This window comes from Drosophila busckii, chromosome 2L (assembly GCF_011750605.1).
Source record: "Drosophila busckii strain San Diego stock center, stock number 13000-0081.31 chromosome 2L, ASM1175060v1, whole genome shotgun sequence".
NCBI classification, from domain to species: domain Eukaryota; kingdom Metazoa; phylum Arthropoda; class Insecta; order Diptera; family Drosophilidae; genus Drosophila; species Drosophila busckii.
This window is the reverse complement of record NC_046604.1, coordinates 11,844,372-11,872,140: the sequence shown is the minus strand read 5'-3', so window position 1 is coordinate 11,872,140 and position 27,769 is coordinate 11,844,372. Positions and strand designations below refer to the sequence as shown.

The 27,769-nt window shown below is 45.0% G+C and overlaps 6 protein-coding genes and 1 non-coding gene across 9 annotated transcripts; 4 read left to right on the top strand and 3 right to left on the bottom strand.

Moving 5' to 3' along the window:
* Nucleotides 1-118: 118 nt before the first annotated feature.
* LOC108607875 (microtubule-associated protein futsch) lies at nt 119-9,751 on the bottom strand. Its single transcript, XM_017998975.1, has 8 exons — nt 9,666-9,751; nt 9,323-9,606; nt 8,988-9,169; nt 8,482-8,925; nt 4,394-8,425; nt 1,259-4,290; nt 1,112-1,200; nt 119-1,053 (listed from the first exon to the last, which is right to left on the bottom strand). Exons 2-8 carry the CDS (start codon nt 9,525-9,527, stop codon nt 638-640), a joined length of 8,400 nt encoding a protein of 2,799 aa, XP_017854464.1. The 5' UTR covers nt 9,528-9,606; nt 9,666-9,751; the 3' UTR covers nt 119-637.
* A 188-nt stretch (nt 9,752-9,939) lies between these two features.
* LOC108608377 (WD repeat domain phosphoinositide-interacting protein 2) lies at nt 9,940-17,142 on the top strand. 2 transcript variants are annotated; one of them, XM_017999723.2, is made up of 4 exons: nt 9,940-10,196; nt 15,478-16,208; nt 16,262-16,825; nt 16,876-17,142. In XM_017999723.2, exons 1-4 carry the CDS (start codon nt 10,159-10,161, stop codon nt 16,986-16,988), a joined length of 1,446 nt encoding a protein of 481 aa, XP_017855212.1. In that variant the 5' UTR covers nt 9,940-10,158; the 3' UTR covers nt 16,989-17,142. The 2 variants fall into 2 exon arrangements, with proteins under 2 accessions (XP_017855212.1, XP_017855213.1); XM_017999724.2 differs by having other exon boundaries at nt 9,943-10,196; nt 16,888-17,142.
* LOC108608376 lies at nt 12,375-14,687 on the top strand. The gene has a single exon (XM_017999722.1). It carries the CDS (start codon nt 12,488-12,490, stop codon nt 14,495-14,497), a length of 2,010 nt encoding a protein of 669 aa, XP_017855211.1. The 5' UTR covers nt 12,375-12,487; the 3' UTR covers nt 14,498-14,687.
* LOC117135065 lies at nt 15,246-15,385 on the top strand. Its single transcript, XR_004458971.1, has one exon. It is a non-coding gene; the product is annotated as a U4 spliceosomal RNA (small nuclear RNA).
* Nucleotides 17,143-17,644: 502 nt separating the features above from the next.
* LOC108596975 (glutamate receptor ionotropic, kainate 2) lies at nt 17,645-21,732 on the bottom strand. The gene is made up of 11 exons (XM_017983231.2): nt 21,665-21,732; nt 21,422-21,568; nt 21,304-21,366; nt 21,051-21,248; nt 20,780-20,991; nt 20,388-20,729; nt 19,710-20,141; nt 19,298-19,656; nt 18,941-19,241; nt 18,750-18,879; nt 17,645-18,696 (listed from the first exon to the last, which is right to left on the bottom strand). Exons 1-11 carry the CDS (start codon nt 21,669-21,671, stop codon nt 17,969-17,971), a joined length of 2,919 nt encoding a protein of 972 aa, XP_017838720.1. The 5' UTR covers nt 21,672-21,732; the 3' UTR covers nt 17,645-17,968.
* Nucleotides 21,733-22,057: 325 nt separating this feature from the next.
* Nucleotides 22,058-22,988, bottom strand: LOC108603640. The gene is made up of 3 exons (XM_017992606.2): nt 22,971-22,988; nt 22,579-22,918; nt 22,058-22,522 (listed from the first exon to the last, which is right to left on the bottom strand). Exons 2-3 carry the CDS (start codon nt 22,900-22,902, stop codon nt 22,127-22,129), a joined length of 720 nt encoding a protein of 239 aa, XP_017848095.1. The 5' UTR covers nt 22,903-22,918; nt 22,971-22,988; the 3' UTR covers nt 22,058-22,126.
* Nucleotides 22,989-23,644: 656 nt separating this feature from the next.
* Nucleotides 23,645-27,143, top strand: LOC108596830 (glutamate receptor ionotropic, kainate 2). 2 transcript variants are annotated; one of them, XM_017982956.2, is made up of 12 exons: nt 23,655-23,793; nt 23,851-24,000; nt 24,062-24,124; nt 24,200-24,406; nt 24,498-24,715; nt 24,767-24,916; nt 24,967-25,409; nt 25,464-25,641; nt 25,705-25,928; nt 25,981-26,118; nt 26,182-26,612; nt 26,673-27,143. In XM_017982956.2, exons 1-12 carry the CDS (start codon nt 23,703-23,705, stop codon nt 27,092-27,094), a joined length of 2,715 nt encoding a protein of 904 aa, XP_017838445.1. In that variant the 5' UTR covers nt 23,655-23,702; the 3' UTR covers nt 27,095-27,143. The 2 variants fall into 2 exon arrangements, with proteins under 2 accessions (XP_017838453.1, XP_017838445.1); XM_017982964.2 differs by lacking the exons at nt 25,981-26,118; nt 26,182-26,612; nt 26,673-27,143 and having other exon boundaries at nt 23,645-23,793; nt 25,464-25,645; nt 25,705-25,849.
* Nucleotides 27,144-27,769: the final 626 nt, after the last annotated feature.

Below are 27,769 nucleotides of genomic sequence, written 5' to 3'. Positions count from 1 at the left end.
TAATTGTTTTTATATATATATATATATATATATGTGTGTGTGTGTGTGTAACATTCATTACGTTTTTTAATTTAATTTACTTGACTAAATGTATAATTTATTAAATATGAATGTTTGATTTGCATATGTGTATGTATATTTGCAGGTATAGTGGCTAATATAAATAATTATTATCAATTCGTCAAATGTTTGCTAATTGATAGTTGTCCAAGAAATAAATGTGGGGTCAGCATAAAAAAATTAACAAATAAGCACGCACTAATTATAATTAAACTAAAATACTTAATTGTTTGTTTGCTTGTGTGTGTGTGTAGCGGACTCTAGGAGCACATAGAGCATACAATGGTCAAGTTCAAGGGGCTAGAAGTCTACTTAAGCTTAAATTAAATTAACATAATTCAAATAATAATTATGCTTTGTTTTAGGTTTAGTTTAGCTTAAAGTTACTACAGAAATAATTGCTTATATGCACGTTTTGATTGCGTTTTGGAGTTTCATCGTTTTCTTCTTTTTGTGGTTTGTTCTGAATTTGCAATGGAGCCCCCACTTCACCCCACCACTCTCCTTCACATCTTACATATACAAATACATAGAGAGTTATACATTATATACAAGCTTTGGCGGCCGGCGGCGCTTGTTATGTATCATAATCATCCTGCTGCGAGCTAAAGTAGCTCACCAGGCCCGAGAACTCGCCCACGCCGCCGCTGACGCTGGACGCGGCTACAGCAGCGCTGCTGCTGCCATGCGCCGAGCTAGAGTCCTCCTCTGCCACGCCCGCTGGCGAATCAGCCGACACCATGGGTGACTTGACATTCGAATACGCTTCCAGTGTAATCAACTTCTTGCTGGTTATCACCGACGACTTGTGCGCTTCGTTCGGCGCGGGCGCTGTTGACGGCGCTGGCGACTTGCCTCTGGTCAGCACGGATACTGAATGATTTGTGGGCGTGGCTGTTGGCGGCGCACTGACAATCACCGAGCTGGGCGCCGATGCATGCGCTGGCGGCGTGTTCAGCGGTGGTGGGTAGTAGCCATAGGGAGGATAGCCGCCTATAGCAAAGAATTATAAATGAAATTGTTTATAATTTTTTTCGATTGTTTAACTCACGTGGTGCTGCTGCATAGTCCACGGCGCCAGGTCGTGGTGGCGGTCCTACTCTAGGCGCAAAGCTGGGATTGCCATAAATGGGCGGCGTTCTAAGCAAAACAAAACAAATTAATTAAATTATTTAAACTTTAGTGCACAGTGACTTACCTATAGGGATTGAGATGTGGCGCTGGGTGATGCTCGGGTGCATGGCCATGTAGATAGGGCGGTGGACGCGCATTGGGCGCTGTGGATGTGGCTGGTGGCGCGCCTCGCAGCGGCGGCGGTGCGCCATAAGTGGGACGCAGCGCTGAGCTGGGCGGCAGCGGCTGTCCATAGAAGCGCGCCAGCTCTGCGCCGCTGGGATACATGCCCGCTGCAGCGGATGGAGGCGGTGCTCCACGTTGATGTTGATGTGCGTGTGCCGGCGGCAGCAGCGAGGGCATGGGCATGCGCGTAATAACCGAAGCTTGCGAGACAATCGCTGGCGGCGGCGGCGGCGTTTCCTCATGTGGCTTGAAGAGCTGCGGCTGAGGCGGCGGCAATTTGCCAGCAGGCGTGGATTTGTCTGCTGGCGAGGACGCAGTTGGTGGCGTTGCGGCAGTTGCAGCTGTAGCGGCAGCGGTTTGTTGCTTCTGCAGCTGATCTCGCAGTGGTGTCACCTTTTTCCGTCTGCCACGTGGCTTGGTGTCGGCTGCAGCGCTTGCTGGCGGCGGCGCTGGTGCAGGCGCAGGTGGACGCACTGCAGCAGCAGCGGCTGCGGCTTGCATAAGATGCGCAGCTGCAGCAGGCATGGACATGCCCAGCGGCATGCGCTGCATGGCGGCTACAGGCGAAAGCTGCTGCTGCTGGGGCGGATAGCCGACACGTCCAAGCGGCTGACCCAGCGGCGCAGAGAGTGCATTTTGCAGCAGTTGCATGGGCGGCGTGGGCGCTAGATGGCGCTGCAGCATGGGATGCATGCTGGGCGCATGTTGCGAGTTGGGTGGTGGCGGCGGCAGCAGCGAGGCGGGCAAGCCGCCGCCTGGGAACTGATGACGCAGCAGTGGCGGATGCATGGTGGGCATGGGCAGACGCTTACGCAGCGGTTCCTGCAAGCCTGAAGCGCTGGCCGGCGCCACTAGTTGCTCGGGCGTAATGGGCGTCGACTGCTTGCTGCCCTTGGATTTGCTGGGCGTATGACGCAGCACTTCATCCGGCGCGGGCAATTCACGTGCTGCAACTGCCGCACTAAATTGCTCCTCCTCCTCGACCATGCGCGCAATGGCATCCTCCATATCGTCGGGCAGATCATCCGGCAGTTCGGCATCATCCAGCTCGGACTCAGCTACATCATCCAGATCGTCTATGTTCTCACCCTTGCGTTGCAAATAGTCAATGTCCAGCACTTTGGCTTGGCGTATAACCGACAAGGGAACGGTGGACAGCGAATCTCCGCCAGCTGTCGCTTTGCCAGGTGTGCGCTTCTCCTGACCACTGCCCGCTTTAATGGGCGTCAGTCGTGGCGTAGCCGCCAGCTTGGCGCCCTCGGCGTTCTTCTCCGCCAGCATGCGCTTAATCTCCTCCTGCTTTTGTATAAACTTCTGACGCTCCTCGGGCGGCGTATCCGGACGATGCACGCCAGGCTTAATGCCGCCATCGGAGCTATCGTCATCAAAGTCTTCTATGTAGGCATAGCGACGTCCACGTGTGCGCGTTCGCTCATCCGCAGCCGTGGCAGCCGCCTCTTCATCTGAAGAAGATTTGGCTGGCTTCTTCTTTTTGCCGCCACCCTTGCCTTTGCCTTTGCCCTTGCCAGCGCTCTGAGCTGGACTTGCATTGGCTTTCTTGAGCGGCTGCGATCTTGGCTGCTTACCAGATCCCTTGCCCGACATGGGCGCACCATTGGCGCCCAGCTCCGCCTGCTCCTCATCTTCATCATCCTCCTCGGGCTCGCTCTCGCTTATGTCGTCATCGGAGTACTCCAGCCGCTTGGGCTTCTTGGGCACGGGCTTCTTCAGCTTGGGCGACTTGCGTGCTATGCTCGTCGAGGGTTTCTTCTTCTTGCGCTTGGAGTTGGGTTTCCAGCCGCCATCCTCACTATCACTTGTTGTATCATCACACAAATCTGCGCTGTCCATATTCTCTGATAATTCGGAGCCATTCTCATCATCATCATCCTCGGTTTCCGTTTCCGTATAGTCCGAGTCCTCTTTGCGTTTCTTCTTGGATTTGCTGGACTTGCTGTTGCGGCTCTGCTTCTGCTGCTCCTCCTCGCTTTCATCGCTTTCCTCCACTACAAATTTGCGATCCTTGCGTCGCTCTCGCGCTGCTCGACGCGCTGCCTTGCGTTGATGCTTGCCACGTCCACGGCCACGATACAGCTCCAAGCTGGAATCGGACTCCTCGGAGGCCGATTGCGAGGTATCCTCGTCGGAGTAGCTCGAGGTTTTGAAGTCTTCATCGCTGCCATGATCCTCCTCGGAGCTTACATCGAGCGTAGTGAGCTTACGTGGTTTTTTCTTGGCAGGCGGCGCTGACTTCAACTTGAATTTGTTGCTCGTCTGCAGCGGCTGTTCATCCTTTGAGTCCTCATCATTGGAATCCGTTTCGTGTGCTGATTTCTCAGCTGCTGCGACAGGCTCCTCCGCATCGTCTTCCTCACGCCTGCTCTTCTCCTTATCCGCTTCGATTATAGTGCTGATGTCCTTGCCACGCCCCAAATTGCCTGCGCCTGCTACTTCATCCATTTCCTTTTTGAGCGCAGAGTTTATCAAATCATCGTACTCATTCAGACGATAGCTAACATTGATCTGGCGTCGCTTGCGCAGCTTGTAAATGGGCTCATCATCCGAGTCGGAGTAGCTGCTGCTGCTGCTGGAGCTGCCACTGCCGCTGCTGCTGTTGCGCTTAGTGCGTGCTCCATCGCCTGTTTTGGTGCCACTGTTAGCATCGCCGCCAGCGCTGCTGCTGCCACTTTCGGTTGCTTCATTGCGTCCGCCACGACGTCGACGCGTGCCACGTTTAGCAGCGCGTCGATTACTGCGTCCATCGCCGCGTCGCCGCTTGCTCTTGTCTGCCTTGGAGCGCTGCTTGCCTTGGCTGCTAACGCCGTCATCATCATCATCATCATCGTTATGCTGTTTACGCTGATCTCGCTCCGAGTCAGAGTCCAGCTGAGAATCGTGTTTGACCAAAGCGCTTGCCGCCTCCGCTTGACGCTGCAAAAAGTAAATAAATTAGTTTAAATAAATAATATTGTAAATAAAATCATTATATGCCACTAATTTCATTTCAATTAATTCAAGACAATACCACACTCACCACAGCTTCCTCGGCGAGCAGCTTGGCCTGCTGCTTGGCCAGCACTAAGCCATCATAGACCTGTAGCTGCTGCTCCAGCGCCACAATGAGCTGTTCCTGCTGACACGGCGGACAGTGCCAGTCGCCCTCGGGTATGTAGAAGAGCACGGGATTGAGGCAGCTACAATGATAGCCCTTGTTGCAGTCTGGCGTATCGCAGAGTAGAATCCATTCTGGGTGATCGGATTTGCCACATTTCTGGCACGACTCATCCGCATCGGCATACTCCTCCTCATCCTCGGCGTTCTCTTTGCGCAGCGTGCGTGCGCGCTTCATGGGCACCACCTGAGATTCATCCTCTAGCTCAGATTCGGGTGAGAACTCGTGATCGGATTTAAAAAGAGGCGAACCGGGATCTGTTTCGTAGTGGGGTGGCTCTTCCTCTTCCTCCTCTGATTCGGCTTGCTCCTCGGAGTCCGATGACCAGCCGCCATCCTTGCCTGGACATTTCTTTTTGATTTTCTTTTTGGTTTCCTCCTCTGCTTCGCTGGCGGAATCTGCTGACTCTGACTCAGCGGAAGGCTCTTCCACTGTGGGGTCTGACTGCTCGGCTTTCTTCTTCTTCTTTAGCTCTTGCTTCATGCTGCGTAGCGCCACTTCCTCCAGCTTGCGTCGTTCCGCCTCCTCTTTGATCTTCTGCTGTGCTATGCGCCGAGATTGACGCACTGGCGTTTCCGAATCGTTGGTGTCGATTATGTTGGTGGTGTCCACTTCACGCTTCTTGCGCGGACCGCGGCCACGACCTGGACCAGTTTTAGTTGGTGTTGACGCTGGCTTATCGGGCTCCACGGCCTTCTCCTGCTTCGGCTTAGGCTCCGGTTCTGCGGCCTTCTCCTGCTTCGGCTTAGCCCCCGGTTCTGCGGCCTTCTCCTGCTTCGGGTCATCTTTCGCCTTAGGCGACTCCGGCTTAGGGTCCGGCCGCTCTGACTTGGCAGCTAAGCTTTTTGGCTCCTCCTTGGCCACTACAGTTTCGATCTTGGCTTCTGTTTTAACCTGCTTCACCTGCTCCTCCTTGGGCAGTTTCTTTTCTGGCTCATCCTCTTTCTCTTCAGCTTCTTGCGGCTTCACCTTGACGCCTCCACGCGTGCGCTTGGCCTGCAGCAGCTCTGTGTGTACTACAGTGGCACCACCACGTCGTCCAGAGCGTCTGCCGGCGGCTTCAATTGCAGGTGCTGTTTCCTGTTTAACTTCCGCTGCAGGTTCCTCCTCCTCTTCCTCTTCTTCCTCCTTGACTGACGGCGTTGGAGATGATTCTTTTTTAGCTGGTGCCGGTGATGCCTGTTTGCCCTCCGCTTGTTTCTTCTCCTCCGGCAGCTGCTCCTTATTGCGCTTTAGTTTCTCACCGGGATTAAGCGTCTGAGCGTCATGGCTGCTATTGTCAGTTGATTCTTTGGCATCCTCGCTGCTGCGTCGCTTGCGTTGTAGCGTTGACTCTGGCGCTGGCGGCGTGGGCAGCGACACATTTTCACTATTTGTTCGCTTTCGGGGCACTGCCTCCTCGTCGCTTTCCTCCTGACGCAGCTGTGTCAAGAGATTCTTTTTCAAGGGCTTGGTAATGGGCGATTTCTTGGGTGGCACAAAAGCAGCTACTTCTGCTTGGACTACAGCTGGTGGCGGTGTGACTTCTCGAATAGTCTGTACTGTTTCTGGCGGTTCTGTTGTGTGCTCAACTATTGTCTTCTCTGGCGTCTTCTTTAGCTTCTTTTCTATAATCTCTGCCAGAGTGGGCTTGGACTTGGTAGCCACTGTGACTGCTTGTGGTTTTTCCAGCTGACGCTTGGGCGCTATTATCTTACGGTTGCGACTACGTACATCTTCCTCGCCGCCGCTGGATGAAGTGGTTTCCTCAATTTGCGTCTTCAACTCCTCGACTTTGCGTCGTGCTTCCACATTGCTAATCTTTGGACGCATCTTTATGCGCTTGCCTCCAACATCCAGTTCCTCATCTGTGCTCAGCTGCTCGTCGTCCAGTGGCTGTGCTTCCACTTCACTTTCAGAGGTGGAATGACGTGGATTTGGAGCTGGCAATTCGCTTAATCGACGCTTGCGATTGGCCAAAAGTGTCGATTTGGGTGTAGGAGTGGCCTCAATTTTAACTGGAACTGCTGGCTTTGTTTCAACTTCAGCTTGTGGGGATTTGGGTGTAAGGGGCGCAACGACTTCAATTGGCTTTGCTTCTTGTATGCTTTTCGGTGAAGGAGCAGCTACGACCTCAAGTGGAACTGTTAGCTTTTCTTCAACTTCAGTTGGTGTGGATTTGGGTGATGGAGTAGCCTCCTCTTGCTCAATTGGAACTGCTGGATTTGCTTCAACTTCTACTTCTGTGGATTTGGGCGAAGGAGCTGCCTGCTCCGCCTCAATTGGAACTTCTGGCTTTGTTTCAACTTCAGCTAGTGGAGATTTGGGTGTAGGCGCAGCTACTACCTCAATTGTAGCTGCTAGCTTTGTTTCCACTTCTTCTTCTTCCTTCTCTATGGGCTCTGCGGGCTCCAGCTGAAGATCTATGCTTTTGGAAGTGCTGGGTAAGTCAACATTTTCTTGTATGTCCTCGTTGGTTTTATTTTCAGCCTCTCTAGGCGTTTCACTAGCTTCTTCAATTGTTGCCAGCTTAACGTCTTCTTGCTGTGGCTCTGGCGCTTCCTCAGCCTGAGGTTCAGTTTCTGTGACATTTTTAGCGGCAACCACTTCAGCTTCCTTTACTTCTATTGTCTCTACAACTTCTGCTTCATGCACTTCTGCTGCTTGCTCTACTTTCTCTTCCTCCGCCGTCTCCACAGTTTCTTTAACAATTTCTACATTTTCCGCTTCAATGTCATTATTTAAAGTTTCTTTTTCAACTGATTTCGTTGCCGTCTCTTTTTCCAGCTCACTTTCTACAACCTTTACTTGGTAAACAGGCTCCTCTGCCTGATCCTCACTTTGTTCACTTGAGATTTCATTTTCCTTAGGCAAATCCTCTTTCTTTTCAGTCACACTTGCATCCTCACTTTCTGCTTCTTTTGTGCTCTCATTTCCATTGAGTTGTGGCGTCTCTTGTTGCTCAGGAATTTCTGGATGCTGCTGAGGCACCTCTGGTTGCTGAGGCATCTCTGGTTGCTGAGGAGTCTCTAGTTCCTGAGGCCTCTCTAGTTCCTGAGGCGTCTCTGGTTTCTGAGGAATCTCTAATTGCGGAGGCGTCTCTGGTTGCTGCTCTGTCTCTCGCTGCTGCTGCTCTTCTGGCTCAGGCTGCGGTTGCGCCTCGGGCTGTTCCTGCGTCAGACTCTCACCGTTAGTCTTCTCCAGCTCAGCAGGCGGCGCCGCTGGCGGCTCTGCAATGCTATCGAAGATGCTGCGTTTAACCTCCGGCTTGGGTGCGTGTTTGATGGGACTTAGCTTCAGGCAGCCAGGCTCACCAAAGAAAAAGGTAGCCTTGGGCTCTGGCTTTGTGGTAGTTTCCTCGGCATGTGTTTCATTACCATTGCCTACCAGACAGTCTTCGCCACTGCCCAAGCCCAGCACATAGTGAACAGGCTCCTCAATAGCGTCACTCACTTCCACTTCAGCTTCCTCAGAGTCTATAAAGATGGCATCGCAGTCGCGTCCGGCGCCTTGACCACGCACATGCAGCACTGGCTCTTCAATAGCCTCGCTTACTTCCTCTTCCTCCTCTTGATCATCGTCATCATCCTCTGTGTTTATTCTATGTTCATTCTCATCTTCATCGGCTGCAGCGCTATCTAGCGAATCATCTTCCCCTTCTAGAGAGCCTTCTTCCTCCTCCTCGCCTTCGTCCAATTCTGAATCCTCCGAGTCAACCTCGTTGTCATCCTCTGATTTGGTGCTCTCATAGCGACTGGGTTTCTTCATGCGTTTGGTGTCAAGCAGCGTGGGTCGCTGCTTTTTTAGCTGCTCTGCCGTCGCCAAGTCTGTGGGACTGCTGTCCACATCATCGAGCGTGCGTTTCTTGGCGGGTGCGGGTGAGCCGTGGAGTTTTGCTTGAGTTATTAGCAAGGGCTGTAATTAAATGCAATTATATATCTAAACAATTAAAGTGCTATATTATTACTAACCTTGACCTTCTTGGACTTTACCTCGGCCTGATCTGACTGTTCAGGTGTGCACAGCTTGATTTTTAAGTTGGGAAGTTTTTCTTCAGGTGCATCCTCCTCGGTCGCTGGCGTCGTTGCTGCCACTGCATTTTGACTGCTACTGCTGCTGCTCGTAGTATCCTCATCCGCCTCGCCAATATCCTTGGAGGGCAACACCACCTCATTGCCACGCAAGCGTGCAATGAGATTAACAAATTCATCACGATTGGTGGCCACAACCTGCCATATTTCCTCATCGAGATGCTCCTGATAGATGCGCAAATTACAATCGACATCCTGTGTCAGCCAGTAGGCGTGGCCTAAGCGATCTCGGCCTATGGGTTGAGCACGCAGCGAAGCCGCATTCAGTGTGAGTATGTGAGCACGGAATTTAGCATTACGCTCAAACTGGCTCTCCAACAATTCCTATGAAATCAATAAAGATTTTAGTTGAATATGTTACTTCCTGAGAATTGTTCGTAACTCACCCGCAGTATGCGCAATTTCACTTTTAAGCTGGAGTTTTTATATCCAAAGCGTTCAACCTCCCATGCATCTTGCATGGAATAGCCAAAGCAAAATTTACTAATCGCCGACTCCCAGCTCTTCTCATGCACTGTTTTGCGTGTCTTGCGCAATAATTTTATGTGCAGATCGCGCAGTTCAGCCACTGTAGGTAAAAAAAAAATGTTATATTATTGTTATTATTCACTCTGTCAGGTCAATTTCCAAACACTCTCTATGAAACGACGCTCTCTTGCTCTCACTCACTCACGCACACACATATATGTGTTTGTGCCCTCACACACACTTGCACACGTACCTTCATCGTTGTTTGTCAACCACTCCTGCAAATGTTTGAAATTTGGCAACGCCAAGCCCAAATCTTTAGCAAATTTCTGCATAAAACAGCATATTACTGCAAAATCTGGATCATTAGCACATGTATGCTGCGTTGTGGTCAGTGTATCGTCATCTTTTTCATTACATTCGTCTTTACACTCAGCCGTGGCTGAGGACGCCGCCATTTTTCACGTATATGTATACTTTTCACTTGTGAATCTTTGACGTCGTTCTTCTATAGTAGCGCACTGCGTCTTTGTTTATCTGTAATACGCAAGATGATGATTAATAGTTCATATATCTTTTGTTATTATTATACTTACCAAATTTAATAGCTAACAATTACATTTTTTCATTATGCTAGCCCGCTGCTGCAGTGTTGTAAAATTGCAGCTCTTCTCTATTATTGTAGATGATACCTGCTAGTTCGAACAATTGAGACGATATGTTGCTGCTCACACCGAAGTTCGAACCATGGCAGTCGCACTCTTCGAACAATTATTATTACAGATAATACTCGCCAATAAATTGCGTTATTTACATCTCGCTCGCACTTATTTGAGCAACACTTTTTTAACTTAGAGAGCGAAGAGAAACAACAAAGACGGACAAAAACAACGAAAAACTAATTTATTTGTTATTCCCAGCTTAGAGCTCGTTGTGTATTTTTGTGAATTTTTGCTGAGCAAAATCAGTGCAAAGTGGAATAAAAAATATCGAATTGAGAGCTAGTGAAAGTAACTAAAAATAAGATACAACAAAGTGCGAATCAAAAGATACTTTATCTGCAGATAAAAAACAAACATATTATTTAAAATGGCAACATATCAAATGAATTTTAACCAGGATTTTACGTAAGTAAAAACAAATATACGCCCAGCTAAAAAAGCCTTGCTTTGCTAAAAAGAAGGTCATTGTGGCAAAATGCAGAAAGAAAAAAAAATAACAAGAAAATAATAGCAAACATGTATATACTACATGTAGCAGCTGTTGGTCGAGGGGGTAGGTGTGGGGGTTAATAGTTCAACTGTAACAATATCTATGTGTGTGTATGTGCGAGCGTGTATTGGCGTCGTTTGTTTATTAGAACATGCAAGCAACCAGTTCTAATAAGAACGACATGCATACATTTAATATGAAATATAGTTTTTGCACCACAAAGGCAGGAGGGGGTGAGTACAGGCAATGTAAACAAGTCAATTACACTTACTTACACAATATTGCGCACCAAAGTGATACAAGTGTTAAACAAAGCATCAACTGACATCATCATAACACATTCAAAGATTTGTAGTGCAGTGTTTTGACATACATCAAGAGACTTGCAAGTGTGTGTGTGTGTTTGTGTATACTAAAATGCGCAACAGCTGATGCTGCTGCTGTGACTTTTGTTTGGGCTTGCAAAAGCAAATAAACTTGTTTAATTTTTGTTACAAGTTGATTTTTAGCAAGAATAATGGGTAAATTATTTTAAAGCAGCTGATGTCATGGTGGGGTTAACTAAATGGTAATACGCCGTTACTTGCTACAACCAGCTCTCCCGCCTCTCTCTCGCTCTATAACTTGTGCTCTCGCAGAGCTTGTGACGCACACAGCAAAAATGAAAACAAAAACAATCAATAATTTCTACTTATGGTGAAAACAAAAAACACTTAGCATTTTTATACATATGTATACAATAAATGCTATATGTATGTATATTATGTGCACAAAATGCTTGATAGATAGACGCGCTTCATAAACAATAAACAAAGAGCAACAACAACATTTTATATATGTATGTGTGAGAGAGAGATAGCAGAAACAGACGCTTTCTAATCAGTACAAAATCAATTAGCTTTAAAAGCAAGACGAGGGTGAATGGCACCTGAATTAATTAAAAATAATTATTCTGCCTGCAGTCTGGCCAGTCAAGTTCAGGGGCAAAAGGTACAAATACTAGAGTTCTAAATTATATTTAATACGAATACTCTAGTTTTTACTAAATAATTAAAATAAACAGAGTAGAGCAATGAAGTTCAACTGAACTCGCTGTGAACCATATGTTACATCTCTGATTCGATACAGGTAATCTGATAATGATTGGCACGTGCTTAAAAGCTGTTGGAATAGTGGCTCCAGACTTACTGTCTATATCAGCTATTCTTGCTTGCCCTCGTTTAGTCAGCATTGTTTATGCGTTATCTTTGTTGACTACTTAATGCACTTAAAAACGGCAAGCGACTTTTCTTATCAAAAGCTCTTAAAAGTGTATTAAGGCAGTGACTCTTGAAATAGACTTGAATATTATTGTACATTGCCCATCTGCGCTTGAAATGCGAATGAACTTGGAGTGCACTTTTTTGACTTTAGCATTTAATTTATGGCCCCCTGCACTGTGTTAATCGGGGGCTCTGATTCATCTGCTTTGCTTGCAAATACAACAATATTATTGTTTAAATATTAGTTGGTTGTTTGTAAACAACAGTAAAAAAAATAGCAACCGTCAACAAGGCCGTTGTGCTATCTGTTTTCAGTGGGGGCTTTAGATTCTACGGCTGGCCTTGGGTCTCTTTCAATGAGCTGCTACGCCTTTGTCCAAAACTAGTTTTGATTTAATAAAAACAACAACAGTAGTGCGTGCGAGAAACGGCAAACACGTGTTGCGCTCGCATTGAGAATAGTTTTCGCTCCTCACTTATCGCTTAAACGTGCCTAAAATAAAATTTGACACACAAAAACACAGGAATAAAAATGTTACACGGTCAGCAACTTATTGTGAATCAAAAAGCGCGCGCCTAGAAGTGCCTTACAGCACTGTTGCAATAACTGTGGCGGCAGAACGATAACTCACGACTGCATGTAAACAAGATTCGACTGTTTTTAAAACCGCGGTATATTAGTTGATATGCAAATTTATGTGTAACAACTTATAAAATTTCGCCTGTGCGTATAATATATCAAGTGATAAATTTATTTTTACAAGTTTTAATGGCAATATAACAATTGCATTGCACGAAGCACACTGTCATCCATCACCACGATATGTTTAAACTCTGTCTTAAAACAAACAAAGCGAAGCGCTTGCATTTGACATTGAAAGTGTTTAAAATTGGAGCAGCAATTGACCAATTAGAGCCGTGGAAGGTGTGAAAAATCAATTGCAATGGAGCAGCGCGCTAATTTTCTAGCCCTAACGCTGCTCGATGCCTTGGAGGATGAAAACGAATCCGATATATTTGCTATGCTGGAACGGAACACCATAAATTCTGGCATTGTGCCTTGCGAGCGTGGACTGGCGCCACTACACTACGTATGTGGCATGGAGAATGAGCAGTTGGCGTTCAGAATACTGGAACGGTTTCTGGAAAGCCCCGAACTGGAAGTGAATGTGCGCTGCGAGGGAAACATGACGGCATTGCATATAGCTGCAATCTACGGACGCGTGGAGCTAGTGCGACTATTACTGCAGCATGGTGCAAGTGCGGATCTGATAGATGATGAGAACAAGCTGCCCGTGCATTATGCTATTGAGGAGTGCCATTTTGAGGTGCTGCAGCTGCTGCGTGATCACATTTGTCTCGAGCAGAAGCAGAAGAAACAGCAGGAGCAACAGCTCACACCCAAGAGTGGCATTAAGTATAATTACGATGTAACTTCACCATATTATATAAATATAACTCACAGACGCCACAAACCGCAGCCCAGCTATCCAGATAAACCCACGGAGGAGGTCAATCTGTTTGCGCTAACGCGTGATCATCTTGCGGAGCTGACCGATAGCCTGTCAAATGGTGGTGGGCGCCGCACTTTAATAGAAAGCTGGCGTGATAAAGTGGAGCGCTCGCGTGCTCGCAAGTCTTTGCTGCAGGAACAACAAGTAGAGCTACTGGTAGATGAGGCGCTGGCCAAAGATGATTTTAACTATGATCTGCATGTGCAGGAAAAGCTGCGACAACAACAAGCAGACCAGGCGGAGCAGCAGCCCAAACCTGTGGAAGCGGGACGTGTAGCGTTTGGCGAGCTAGTGGAGCAAGTGGCGCAGGCGTGCGTATTGGAGCAAAGCTTTCATACAGCGCAGAATGACGAGTTTCCACAAAAGCAGGACTACTATCTTCAAATGACGGAAGCCTATGTGCACACAGATGATGAGCATGGATTGGTCTTCTATGAGACAAAGCTGTTGCAGAATGGCGACGACAAGGCAAATCAAAAGAAGCTTACAAAACAGCAGTACTTAGCGCCGCCAGAGCTGGAAAGCAGCGCAAGCACACAACTAACTGTGCCCTTGGACTATGAGACGGATGCACTGCGTGCGGAGCTAACAGCAATGGGTACGACCGTGGGGCCCATAACACGCACTACCAAGCGTCTTTACATCAAGCAGCTTATCAAATATAAACGCAATAAGGGTGCGCTGTTGGCGGCACAAAAGCATGCCAAGGCGGCTGAACTTAAATACTCCGTGGAGTTGCATTACACGCTACGCTCTGAGGCAAATTATGCGCGCATACAGGAGCATTACAGCTTGGAGCGCGATTCAGCGACACACTTTGCAACAGCCGCTCCCATTCTGCGTCCGATGCGTGAGGGACATCTCAAACAAAGCTTTATCTATATGCTCATCGATCCACGCATCTCCAGAAACTTGCCCGGCGAGCGCGCTTTCATGTCGGAGCTCAATATTTGGTCGCGTTTTCTCGATGCCATCTTCTATGTGGGCAAAGGCAAGTCTTCGCGTCCTTATGCCCATCTCTATGATGCCATGCGCCAACATACGCGGGCCCACATGCAACAGACTTCAAACACCAAGCGTGGCGGGCGCTGCTTGCTTATGCCAGAGCTCTTCAAGTCACCTCCGCCAATGGGCAGCGCTCCAGGCTGCAGTCGCAAGCTTCAACGCATTTTGGATATTTGGCAACATGGCAGTGGCGTTGTGTGTCTGCATGTCTTTCACAATATACTGCCCACAGATGCTTATACACGTGAGGCTGCCATTATCGATGCCTTGGGATTAAAGCATTTGACCAACTTGAAGCGTGGCGATTATTATGGTCCCGCGCAGATTTGGACTATGAAGATGAAGAAGCAATTGGGCATAGCTTTGCTCAATAAGGCCATGCATATTTATTTGGCGGAAGGCGAGTCGCAATTGTCGCCCAGTGATCTAATTTAAATGATTTAAATATATATAAGCATATAGTTCTTTTTGGCAATGAGTACCAAGTACAAAGCAAAGGTTATTAGAGGCCAAAAAACAAAGATTAGCTAGATCTCACAAGCTTATTGTTAGATAATGTAATTCTTATTATTAGTAGAAAAATTAAATGCATGGAATATAGTCTTGTGCCATAATTTAGCATATTATCAGATGTACAATTAAATGTAATTAATTTGATAGAATAAAAATAAAACAATAATTGTTTTTGCTTGTCTTGCCTGGGAAACGAACCCACGACCTGCAAAAAAGTTTGGTATAAGAGCATTTAGTCATATGTGTAGCTGTATTTGTATTGGTGAGCTCTCACTTGTTGAGCTTACACTAGAAAGCAAAAGTGCTTAAGCAAACGTTTAATTCTATATTTTGTGCATAATAATTATGCATTGAATATTATTTGGCAAAATGTACTGTATTTTGTATTGATTTTACCTTTTTGGCTATGCTGTATAGAAGCGCCTCCAACCCGAACAACCCTTACAAATTAAATCATCCCTCTTTGCTTAGGCCTCAAAAACCATTTTGGGCTGCAGCTGCATTAAGAATATGCACAGCAACAACAACTGCAGCACAAAAGTATGCAATATTTTCGGCAATGTCTAAACGTTTAACTGCTTTGAGTTTTACACATGCGTGCGCCTTAGAATTCCCAACTGGTTCTAGTGACGTCAGTATGTAGTATTTGTTATTTTGCAAGTTTCAGGTTATCTTTGCGCAGAGGCGATATCGTAACCAATGAAGTTCTACTGAGGTGCGATTATTGCTAGTTGAAAACTTTAACCAATACCCCGCCATGGGGACGTGAAATACCGTCCACTACGGCAATTTTTGGAAGCCCGAGAGGGCTCATTAAATAATAAATATGAAATATTGAGCACGAGTAGTGTTAATTAAGTCAATTAAAATCTTTGTTTAATGAGATTGCATTATTATTGCAGCTCATTGTCCGTGCTGAGCTCCACTGGCCTGAGGCTGTACTCCATTGCGGGTCAGGATAAAGTGGAGGAACTCTTTGCTAAGGAGAACACGGAGCAAATACGCATTGTGGAGCGGCTATTCAACAGTTCATTGGTGGTGCTGGTCACTGCCCAAAAGCCCAACTGCCTCAAAATGTTGCACTTCAAAAAGAAACAGGACATTTGCAACTGCTTCTATCCCTCGGACATACTCTGCGTGCGCATGAACCGACAGCGCTTGATTGTCTGTCTGGCGGAGAGCATACACATACATGACATACGCGACATGAAGATCCTGCATTCCATTGAGAACATAGCGCCCAATGAGCTAGGGCTGTGCGCTCTCTCGCTCAACTCGCATCTGGCGTTTCCAATCTGCCAGACCAGCGGCGAGCTGCGCATCTTCAATGCAAACAAATTGCGCACAGGCATGACGATCAAGGCGCACGATACGCCGCTCTCCGCGCTCAGCTTTGCGCCAAGTGGAGCGCTCTTGGCCACCGCCTCGGAGCGTGGCACTGTGATAAGAGTCTTCAGCGTTAGCAATGGCCAGCGTGTGCAGGAGTTCCGACGAGGCGTCAAGCGTTGCGTCCGGATTGCCTCGCTGGTGTTTGCCTCAGGCGGCGACTTTCTCTGCGCTTCCTCCAATACGGAAACGGTGCATGTGTTCCATGTCAAGATTGATCCGCAGCTAATGGAAGCCAAGCCAATAGGTAAGCAAATTGAAATATAAGCTAAATATGTAAATTAATTCAACAATATGCAGCTGAAGCTCCAGCCAAGACAGACACTAGCACCAAGGAAGCCACAGCGCCAAGTGAAAAGAGCAGCGAAGTAGCCAGCACGGGCAGTTGGTTCTCCAAGGCCGTCTCCTCACTGCTGCTGCCCACTCAGGTGAGCGATGTGCTTGCCCAGGATCGTGCCTTTGCCACGGTGGTGCTGTCACAGCCTGGCCTTAAAAACATTTGCGCACTGACGCGCGTACAAAAGGAGCTGCGTCTGCTGATTGCCTGCGAGGATGGATTCCTCTATATACACGACTTCAATGCGGAGCGTGGTGGCGTCTGCAAGCTGCTGGCGGTGCATGATCTGCGTGGCGCCCTCGAGGATGTTATTGAGCTGCAGCTGAGCGAGAGTCTCATACGCACACAGCTTAATAAGCCCACGACGACGACGACGACGACGACGACGTCGGTGAGCATTGGTCAACCATCGCTCACTATGCTGAAGAGCTGTGCGGCAAGCGTGTTGATTGAGAATCCGGAGCCAGGCATGCCGGACAATAGCTATGCGGGCATCTTGCGTGGCGATCAGACGGATGCCATGTCAGGTAGTTTGGCCTATACGTTTTACAATCTTTGCTGTAATAATTAAAAAAAGTATCTCTTGCAGATTCCGCCAAGTTTCGCAAGCTCTGTGATGCCATAGACACGCCCACAAAACTGTACGATGAGCGCCAGTTTCCGCCTGTAGCCATTGCGGCCAAGGATTGACCGCGGCGTTACTGCCGACGGGATATGGTTTTTGTTGATAAATCGCAATGCGACTAAAAACGCTCTCTCAGCATTTTCCAAATTAAATGCACCCAAAAACAAAAAAAAATAAAACAGTTAGCAAATTATTTAAATAAAGCAATTTATATAAGTAATGGCCAAAATCAGAAAAAAATATATGTAAAAAATACTCGACAGAGCAAAACCTAAAAAAAATAAGTATTTTAGTTAAACTTTAGCATTAACATTTAAGTTAGGTTTGTGCTTAGCAACTTATATGAGTTAATTTTCGAATTTAAATGTTCTGTATATATGTATTTATTATAAACATTGAATTTCTCATTCCGTTAGTTGTACCCCAATTAATATAAACAATTAACGTAAGCTATGTCATATAAAGAATTATTCGCAGAAGCTCAAAAATCCAAAAACAAAGTAAATAATTAATAAAGAAGCTATTTAGTAAATGAACGATAATCAACTATTATGTACCTTGAAAATATTGAGCAGCAACAAATGTATTCAATTAGCTTTGCAATATAAATGTGTAATAATATTTACTATAAATGTTTCATTAATTGAAATACAAATTATTAAGTATTAATTTAAACTGTATATTTAGAAAAGGATAAAAATAGAGAGAGAGAGTGAAAAAATTCAAATTCAACAATACGAAAAATTAGATTTGCAATAAAATACTATAAAATATACTTAAACTAAAACTATCATGTCAATATGCCGAAAGAAAATCTAAAAAGAAAAACCAATAGGAGACTTAATAAAAAAAAACTACAAAAACCGAAAAAACTATTTTGCGTGTTAATTGGTTTAAGTTAAGTTATTGCTAATACTCAAAACTTGGTTTAGGTGTTCAATAGTTAAGAGTTCTTATGCTTCATTCCTCATTAAATTAAAATTGTTATAAATTTTCAAATGCAAGTTTATGCACTAAGAACTCTTAGCCAAAGTGTAACGCAAAATCAAACTTCGTTATGATGATGGTGATGGTGGTGATGATGATGATGCCGTTGATGCACTTGCGCTGCAGTTTCTTCTAGCTCTGGCTCCTGGTCCACTTCCGGCGGCTCCACGCTCATTTGCGTAGCTTTATCCAACTTCCAGCCAATTTCAATTGGCGGCGTTTCTGTCGCTGTCTTTTGAGATTTCAACGAGAACATGGAACCAATTTTCTTTAGCTTGCTGTGCACTGAAGCTTCAACATCGCCAGAGCTTTTCAGACTCTTGTTGGACAAGCCCAAAGTCTTGCTTGAATTCTTGGAACGTGAAGAGTGCGATTTGGAAGATTTGGACTTGGCAGAGCTGCTTGACGATGAGGAGGACGAGCTGCTGGAGCCGGCGCTAGTGTGCACCGGCTTGGTTGTAATCCAAACGCACAACGCAAACATAACCTCCGCTTTGAGTGCCTCCTTCAGCGAGATCTTCTCCTCAATAGCTACAGTTTTGACATTCCAAAAGAATTCCGTGCAGCCCAGCACCATGGCTGACATCAGACCCAAGCCCAAGACAAGAAACACACCGCCAACATTCTCCAAGCCCAGCTCGGGGGTGTCGGCATCGCCTTCATCGTCGCCGCCGCAGATGCCGCCGCCGTGCATCTCCTTCCACCATTTGCGTTTCAATTCGGCCAGCATGCCCAGCTCGCCAAGCTTGAGCAGAGCGCCGCTTATCTGCTTACGATAGGGCGAATCTAGAAAGAGCATACGTTTAGTTATGGAACTATTTGAATTAAGTTGAGCTTACTAAAAGGCATAGCTATGCCATAACTTTTGTAATCCAGCCAGCCACCAATTTGTTGCAAGTCGCACTTGCGCTCCACATTGTATTCCAAGGTAGTGGACTCCATAAGAAAGGCATAAAGGTTTTTGCCACTCTACAAAAGCAAACAAAAATGGTTAAAAAATACAACGAAAGACTTTGAATTGAGAGCTTACTTGCACACGCTCCACGCCCTCATCATTCGTCTTGGTAAACACCGAGGGACGCGCACTGTCCATGGCCGTCCACATTTTTTGATATGTGCTAAAGTTGGAGTCCCTAAAGAAGCCCATGGTAGAGCCGCCCAACAATGCACCATACTTGATTTTTGTTTGACCCGCCAGATCCTCAGCGCTGCTTATTGAACTAGCCTGACGTGAATTGGTCAAAAAAGCGGCCAAGTTGGCAGTATAAGAGTTTAACATCATGAGCGCAAAGAACCACCAGAAGCCGGTGACAAGACGCGTTGAGGCAGCTCTGCAATAAATAAATTTTAAATTAGTTAAAAGCATATTTTTTATATGTGAACTTACTTGGGCAATATATCGCAGCCTTGACCCATAAGTGAGCCAATGGACAGCCACATGGTGTTGTGTAGAAACCAAATATTTTCTACCTCTTCGGGCTCTTTGCAGGGATGTGGATTCTCCCAATCATCAGGCGCCATGCGCGCCAGGGCAAACAGTAGCAGCGATATAAAGAGATACGCTGAGCCCATGTAGATCCAAACATCCAGCGAGAAGGGTGACAGAAAGGAGAATAAATCCGTAGGCGGTATGGGTGGCTTGGAGAACAAAATGCTTATGCCCAGATTCATAAACGGCGGCGTAAAATCCACTGCCTGACGGCGAGATGAAGTCATGGTTAGATCACAAATGCCCAAGTCAGCGTTCTGCAAATTTAAACGTTTATAATAACAGTTATATTAATAGTTTAACAACTTACACCATCGAGCAGCTGCTTGACTATGCCATCCCAGGTCTGTGTCGCTTTATTAAAGCTGCCATATTTGCCATCTGGCGACATTCTGAATTCGTATTTAAAGTTTAACATTTTAGCAATGTTATCAATCAGATCCATGGAGTAGCCTTCGTAGCGTGCATTCCCTGTTAGTACTTCGCCCTCTTCTGGCTCACGTAGCGTTAGGAACGGCGCGCCTATGCGTGAAGAGACGATGAACGTTTTGTTGGCCAACTTTTGACCCACACGCTTCTCGCTCTCCTCATCATCATTGAGCACATCCAAGCCATTCACCGGATCCCAAGTGGCCAGATCTAAAAAGCCGCCCGCATCGATTTCCATAAAGCGCAGACTAAAGAAACTGCGTTGGCCATGCTCATTAAAGTCCAAACGGCCAGTGGCAACTTCCTCAGAGCGCTAAATATCAAAATAATATTAATAAATGTAGCGGATTTAAAATTAAAAAACGTTCGTTATTTATATTAAGTTTGAATTAGTACTGCCCCACTATACGCAATTCGATAACACTCAAGCTTAGGACAAGTGTTGCGAAACTCGATAAGTGCGAATAATAAGTAGTGCTTACGTTATTATTATACGTTATACTTTAAAATTAATTAAGTTTTCTTATTTGTTAAATTTATATTAAAATTGTTTGCTTACCGCTTTCATAAATTCAATAATACGCCTGCCATGAGGCCAGGATTTTTTGCGTTTACATTCCACTGATGGCGCTGCTAGCTCCTCTAGTATACCCAGCTCGGTAAGTCCTTTGGAGAACAGCCAGACAGCATCGTTGAGCAATATCATTTGGGTTTTCACCTGCGTGGGCAGCACTTTATAATAACGCCCATCGCGCTTCTCACGCTCCTCCCAGTCATGCACCACGTTCTTAATATGATAGTCCGTGGGATCCATGAGACGCACCGTAGTTATGTTGGCAGCCACATTGAGCAGATCACCCAGCTCCAAGGTGTGCGTGTCCAGTAGCGGTATGAAGATGCTCTGTGAACAAGAGAGATTAATATTTGAGGGCAAGTTAAGCGCAGACTGACCTGATATTCGCCCAGCATTTTGAGCTCATTGGCCTGCTCTAAGACGCTCAACAGATTCTCTGTAGCGCAGTGTAGTATTAAACAATTATCTGTGGAGAGTTTGATTTCCTTTAGAAACGGACGATGATCACCATCAGCGCTGAGCTGACGCAGTGTTGTTGGATTGCTTGTGGGATCGCCAATCTGCAGTATGTCCTGCAGTTGCTGCAGCTCTAAAAAGTAAACAAACAGTTAAATGTTAAATTTTTTGCGTTAAGCTTTTAAATCGAACCCTTTTCCGACTCATAGACTATGGTGAAGCTGCGCCAATTAAAACTCTGCACAAGTTCAGCAAAGCCGCGTGCCAGCAATAAATTGTCCGGATGCACATTTAGTGTCATGGAATTCTGATCATGTTGACGCGTATCCGGTTGCCAATCGAATAAAATGTGTGGTATGTCTAGCATATTGCATATAGAGCTAACAATATCTGTAATAAATGCATTTCAGTTGTTGCTGTATTTCAAATATTTTAATAAACTTGCCTGCGCTGCCGCCATTGCTGGGTCCAAAAATTGCAATAACATTCTGACTAATCAAGTTGCAAACTGCAATGCATAATATTTTTATTAATAATTAAATAGTATATGCTAATAGACTCACCCGTTTTCTCCATTTTAAAGCTATCCTCTTCATTGGCATAGGCCACCACTGGCACCAGCTCTATACTTCTTTCCAATATATTGGCTCGATCGACAGCAGTGCGAAATGCAATTTCCGCCTCATCCTTATCCGATGCAAAAATGCCGCCTAGAAATTGTTTTATACTTAGCAACTGCACTTACCCAAATATAGAACTAGCCAGCTGACCCAATTTCTCGAGAAATTTGCTTGTAGTGTACTTACCCACCATAAACTGTTCCCTGGCCAGAATGCAATGGAAACGAAGCAATGCGAATAAAATATATTTTAAACACATTTTATTGCATTGGCAGACATTATTTTATTATTGCAATAAAATATTTTGTAGCTTTCTAGCGTGATGATGTAAATGTTTGCAATGAAAACTATTTTAATAGTGTTGCATGCAACAGAGTCTAGAATACAGTGTGCGCTGTGGCGAAAAGAATGAATCTATGCTAATTTTAAAAGAAATTGCCGAGAGCATAACGAGAGCAATTTGTGCTCAAGAGAGCGCCCTCTGTCGTTTGTTGTGCTAAACATATTCTAAACAAGCACGCGCACGTTCAAAGAAATGAAAATAAATAAAAATATATTGATACTTGGAGCTTAGCCAGCTGCTGCTGCTGCTGCTGCTGCTGTTGCTGAGTACTTTAATTAATTTTATAGCAGCGCACTAAAATTTGTTTACACCTTCTTGCGCACAACGTGATCGTAGAAAACTATAGTGCCATATCTGGCGGTTAGATACATTGTGCGATTCACATTAGCTGAATAGGGATTTGGTTTATTGCTGACTGGTATCATTTTATGATCACCTATATGCATAAACATCAGGCCATACTGATGATCATGCAGTACTCTGAAATTATCGCTATCCGTATATTTGATAAAGTTGGAGCGATGATTTATATAGCTGAGATGATGTTGCAACGGCTTGACTCTGTCATGACCTTCGTACACCTTTTGCCATGGCGTATGCCTTTCCACCTGACGCATGGCGTTCTTCCAGCTCATTTCCAAATCCAAGTACGAAGATGTCTCCGAGCCATCCGATTCCGTATACGTAATAAATACAATTGTCTGTTTAAAGTGGCGCAGCTTAACAACAAAGTTCAGCTTAGTGACCTGTGACTTACGCAAATTCTTTTGGTAAAATTTGGTACTTCACGTTTCTTAAATTCCAGCAGCACAGTATCTTTAGTGCCTGGGGGTATAAAGCGACTAAATGGAACGATGCCTAGAATTTTTGGATGCAACGCTTGCATTGCCAAATTGAGTCGGTTCTCATATTCCTCCTCATCGTACGGTATCTTAGTCGAACGATAACCCAATTTGATAATGCCAGCGGCAGTTCGACTATTCGGTAAATAGAGTTTGTCCTTGGCAGTGGTAAATGAGCTTATATACTGTTCATAGTCTTTATAATTCGCAACGCTTAGGTCCACCTGCTTATCGCCCATTTTGTTATTTTTTTTGCTACATCGCAAATAGTTTAATTAATTAATTGCGCATTGGCTAGACTACTTACATTTTTGTTCTTTTATAGGTTTTTTATTGTTTTTGTTTTCTATGTCATTTGTGTATTAATGTTTTTTGACTTGAGATACAAAGCTATACATATGCAATTTATTATTGTTTAATGCACTTGACAACATCAAAAACCACTTTAAAGATCAAACAGCTGCCAAGAGCAAACAAAAGCAAGCACATTGAAATATAAATATTTGGCACAGCCGATCTGAGGCACAACGACAAATACAATTATGTTTATGTTATGTTCCCACATATCGTATCAAAATGGCAAATGTTATGCTAGACTGAATGCCGCCTACGTCATTGACAAGCGCCATGCGCTGTATATAAGACGCAGCACTTCCCCAAGAGCATACTCAACCAGAAATATATATTTAAATATATATATATATATATATGTTGAAAATATATAGAGCACAGTAAGATACATTGATTTCAGTTCGGAGAGCAGTCGTAGTCAGTCCGGAGCAGTCAGTGTGCGTGCCAAGCGCTCCAAGACTGGATGCTGTCTACGCGTGGATCAACATCAGTTCGAAAAAAAATATTTATTTTCTATTTTTTGTGTGCTTACAATATTTTACGTAATTTTGTTAACGAGTGTGTGCGTATTTATATATATGTAGCGTAAAATATTTGTTTTTAAATATTTCTTTAACGAAATGGCTGCTGCATTTAGAAATTTCAATTAGTTGTGCGTGCGTTTGTTTTGAAAAAATAAAAAAAGAATATGCATTTGTCTTTCGCTTACTTTTATGTTTTGTTATGCCTCAAATATTACAATGCACTTGCAGCGGAGGGGCAAACAAAGATAACTGTGGGTAAGTTGCAGAAACATAACAAAGTTGATTTAAATGCTTAAACGATTTTACGTTCAGGTGCAATTTTCTATGAAAATGAAAAGGAAATCGAACTTAGCTTCGATCAGGCATTTCGTGAGATCAACAATTTGAAATTCTTTGAACTACAATTTGTTACCATCAAACGCTTTATGCCTACCACTGACAGTTTTTTGCTGCAGCAGCTTAGTAAGTATCTAAATCCATACAAAATCCAAACACATTTGTCAGTCATCTCTTCCGTGTATAGCTTGTGAACTGATTTCCAATGGCGTTGCGGCTATTTTCGGACCAAGTTCAAAGGCAGCTAGTGGTACGTACTGTCTATGTCGCAATCCATTGCTGAACATATGTTGTTAACATATATACATATATATTTTTCTCTTAGATATTGTTGCTCAAATAGCAAATACGACCGGCATTCCACACATAGAATACGATTGGAAATTGGAGGCAACGCGTCAGGATCATTTAAATCATCAGATGACTGTGAATGTGGCGCCTGCGCTCTCTGTGCTATCCCGTGCTTACTTTGAGATTATTAAGACGAATTTTGAGTGGCGCACCTTTACCATGATCTATGAAACTGAAGAGGGTAAGCGCACTTCTGAAGAAGCAGAGCGTCAAGTAGTTTAGCACTGCTTTAGATTTTTAAATGTTCTTTTTAACATTTTGTGTATTCCTAGGACTTGCTCGCTTACAGGATCTGATGAATATACATGCTCTCAATGCAGACTACGTCAAGCTGCGTCACTTGGCTGACTATGCTGATGACTATCGCATACTATGGAAAGAAGTGTATGAAACATTTCATGAGCATCGGATTATACTGGACTGTGAGCCCGAGTCGCTAAAGGAGCAGCTTAAAATATCTATGGAATTCAAGCTGCAAGGTCCATTTAGAGTAAGTCATAAAACATAAATTCAAATTGATGCTGATTTAATTATTTTATAGAACTGGTTTCTAAGTCATTTGAATACGCACAGCTCGGGACTGCAAGAAATTTACAATGCTGATTTTAAAGCAAATATAACCTCAGCGCGCTTGAAAATCGTCGATCCAAATCCGTATGAACGCAAAAAGACGCGACTGACCAAGGCTGATGTAAGTTGTATGCGAAATATAAACGACATTTATTAATTTTTATATTGCAGCAAGTGTTAAACAGTCAAATGATGCTGCCGATACTGATGTATGACGCTGTTGTGCTCTTTGCCAACTCAGCGCGCAATGTCATCAATGCCATGCAGCAGTTTTATGCGCCTGAGAGTCATTGTGTCAACAGCTTGGGCAGACCTTGGCAAATGGGCACTTATATAGTGCAGGAAATGAAGATAATATCGGAGGATGATGTCGAGCCGCATTTCAAAACAGAGAATATGAAATTTGATGAGTTTGGCCAGCGTACGCATTTCAATTTGGAAATCTATAAGCCAACAGTGAATGAGCCGCTGATGGTTTGGACGCCAGACAATGGCATCAAAGTGCGACGTCTGACGGCAGAGCAGGAGAGCTCCTCGACAGCGCAGGATTTCTCCGAGCAGCGCAGAGTTTATACTGTAGTCACACACTACGAGGAGCCCTACTTTATGCTTAAGTATAGCCAGCCAAGCTTATATTGCATATATATTAAAATACTTCCTTTTGACAGGCAAGATCATGAAAACTATAGAGGGCAGGAAAAGTACGAGGGCTATGCTGTCGATTTAATACGCAAACTTTCGGAGCTAATGGAATTCGATTATGAGTTTATGATTGTCAATGGCAATGGCAAATATAATGCAGAAACTAAACAATGGGATGGCATTATGCGCAAGCTTATAGATCATGTGTGTAAGTCAAGCAGTCAGCCACTTATAGCTAAACTTATGTCCGTCCACTGTATTCCACAGCATGCGCAAATTGGAGTTTGCGATTTGACCATAACGCAGCTTAGACGCTCCTTTGTGGACTTTACGGTGCCTTTTATGCAGCTTGGCATTAGCATTTTGCACTACAAGAGTCCGCCGGAGCAGAAGAATCCATTTGCTTTCTTGGAGCCCTTTGCTACAGACGTTTGGATCTATATGATATTTGCTCAACTTATAATGACGCTGGCATTTGTATTGATAGCCAGGTAGGCCACAAATAGCAGCTCTATAATTTCAATTAACTTTGTTTGTTAACAGACTTTCCTATCGCGAGTGGATGCCACCTAATCCTGCTATAGTAGATCCCGATGAGCTGGAGAATATATGGAATGTCAATAATAGCTGCTGGCTTATGGTTGGCTCTATAATGCAGCAAGGCTGCGATATATTGCCCAGGTGAACGCTACTCTTTAACTTTTAACTATTAACTATTATTTAATTAATTCAATTTGTTTACAGAGGTCCACACATGCGCATCTTAACTGGCATGTGGTGGTTCTTTGCTCTAATGATGCTCAGCACTTATACAGCCAACTTGGCTGCCTTTTTGACCAGCAACAAGTGGCAGAGCACTATCAAGAGTCTGGAGGATTTGATAGAGCAGGATGAGGTCAAGTATGGCAGCATGCGTGGCGGCAGCACCTCGCTGTTCTTTTCCGAATCCAATGATACGGACTATCAGCGCGCCTGGAATCAAATGCGTAGCTTCAATCCATCTGCATTCACCAGCAATAATCGCGAGGGCGTCGATCGTGTGCGCAAGGAGGAAGGCAAATATGCTTTTCTAATGGAAACCACCAGCTTGACCTACAACATAGAGCGACACTGCGATCTGCGCCAAATTGGCGAGCAGATTGGTGAAAAGCATTATGGACTAGCTGTGCCATTGGGTATGTTAGCCAGTCAAATTGCTTGTAAGCCAAGTTGCTTATAACTTGTTTTTTCAACAGGCGCTGATTATCGCACCAACTTAAGCGTTTCCATACTGCAATTGAGTGAAAAGGGCGAGCTCTATAAGCTGAAGAACAAATGGTGGAAGAATCACAATGTTACCTGTGAAACAATACACGAGGTCGATGGCGATGAGTTGTCCATTATAGAGCTGGGTGGCGTTTTTGTGGTACTCGCTGGCGGCGTCGTCGTGGGCGTCATCCTGGGCATCTTTGAGTTTCTCTGGAATGTGCAAAACGTAGCTGTGGAGGAGCGTGTGACGCCTTGGCAAGCGCTCAAGGCGGAGCTAATGTTTGCTTTGATGTTCTGGGTGCGCAGAAAGCCAATGCGCATTACCAGCAGCTCTAGCGACAAGTCCTCGCGACGTTCCTCCAGCTCCAGACGCAGTTCCAAGGAGAAAAGTCGCAGCAAGACCAGCTAGAGTGTTTTTTTTTTATTTTATATGTACATTTTGCGTTGAATAAATTGAGCAGAAATCAATTGAGTAATGCCTGTTACTTATATGCGCATATATATTTAGCTATATATGTGTGTGTGTGTGTGGCTGTCAAGCGTTTTTTTATGATTTGGCCACATACCCTACTTAGCATGCCTTGGGCACATTCGGTTGCGCTCAATTTGTGCACACAATTTGCCTTGCAGTTATTTTGGCTCATTTCCAGCTACAGCTCACAGCTCGTGTCCATCTAGCTGGCACTGCTTAGCCCACGACGACGACGACGACGACGACGACGACGACGTCTGCTCTGTTGTCCATAAAACAAATGGCTCTTCACTCGAGCCTGCTGCTGCCTAACACCCACGATATACTGTCGACTAAAATAAGCAACACTCTCTGCGGCGCTCCAAAGAACACAGAACACACAATTTCCACAATTCTTGTAGCTCAGTGTCGAGTGAACAGCGCCGCAGCATGGTTCAAAATTTCAGATGAGTTGGTCGCCTCAAGCGTTTACGTTGTGGCATCTATTTTTTTCTCTCGCTCGCTTCACATATTTTTTAATGTGAATTTTGTTTTTTATTGCTGCTGCCCCCCGCCCCGAAGCGCGTATTGTGTATTGTGATGTGCATTTATTTATAATGAAATTTATATAAA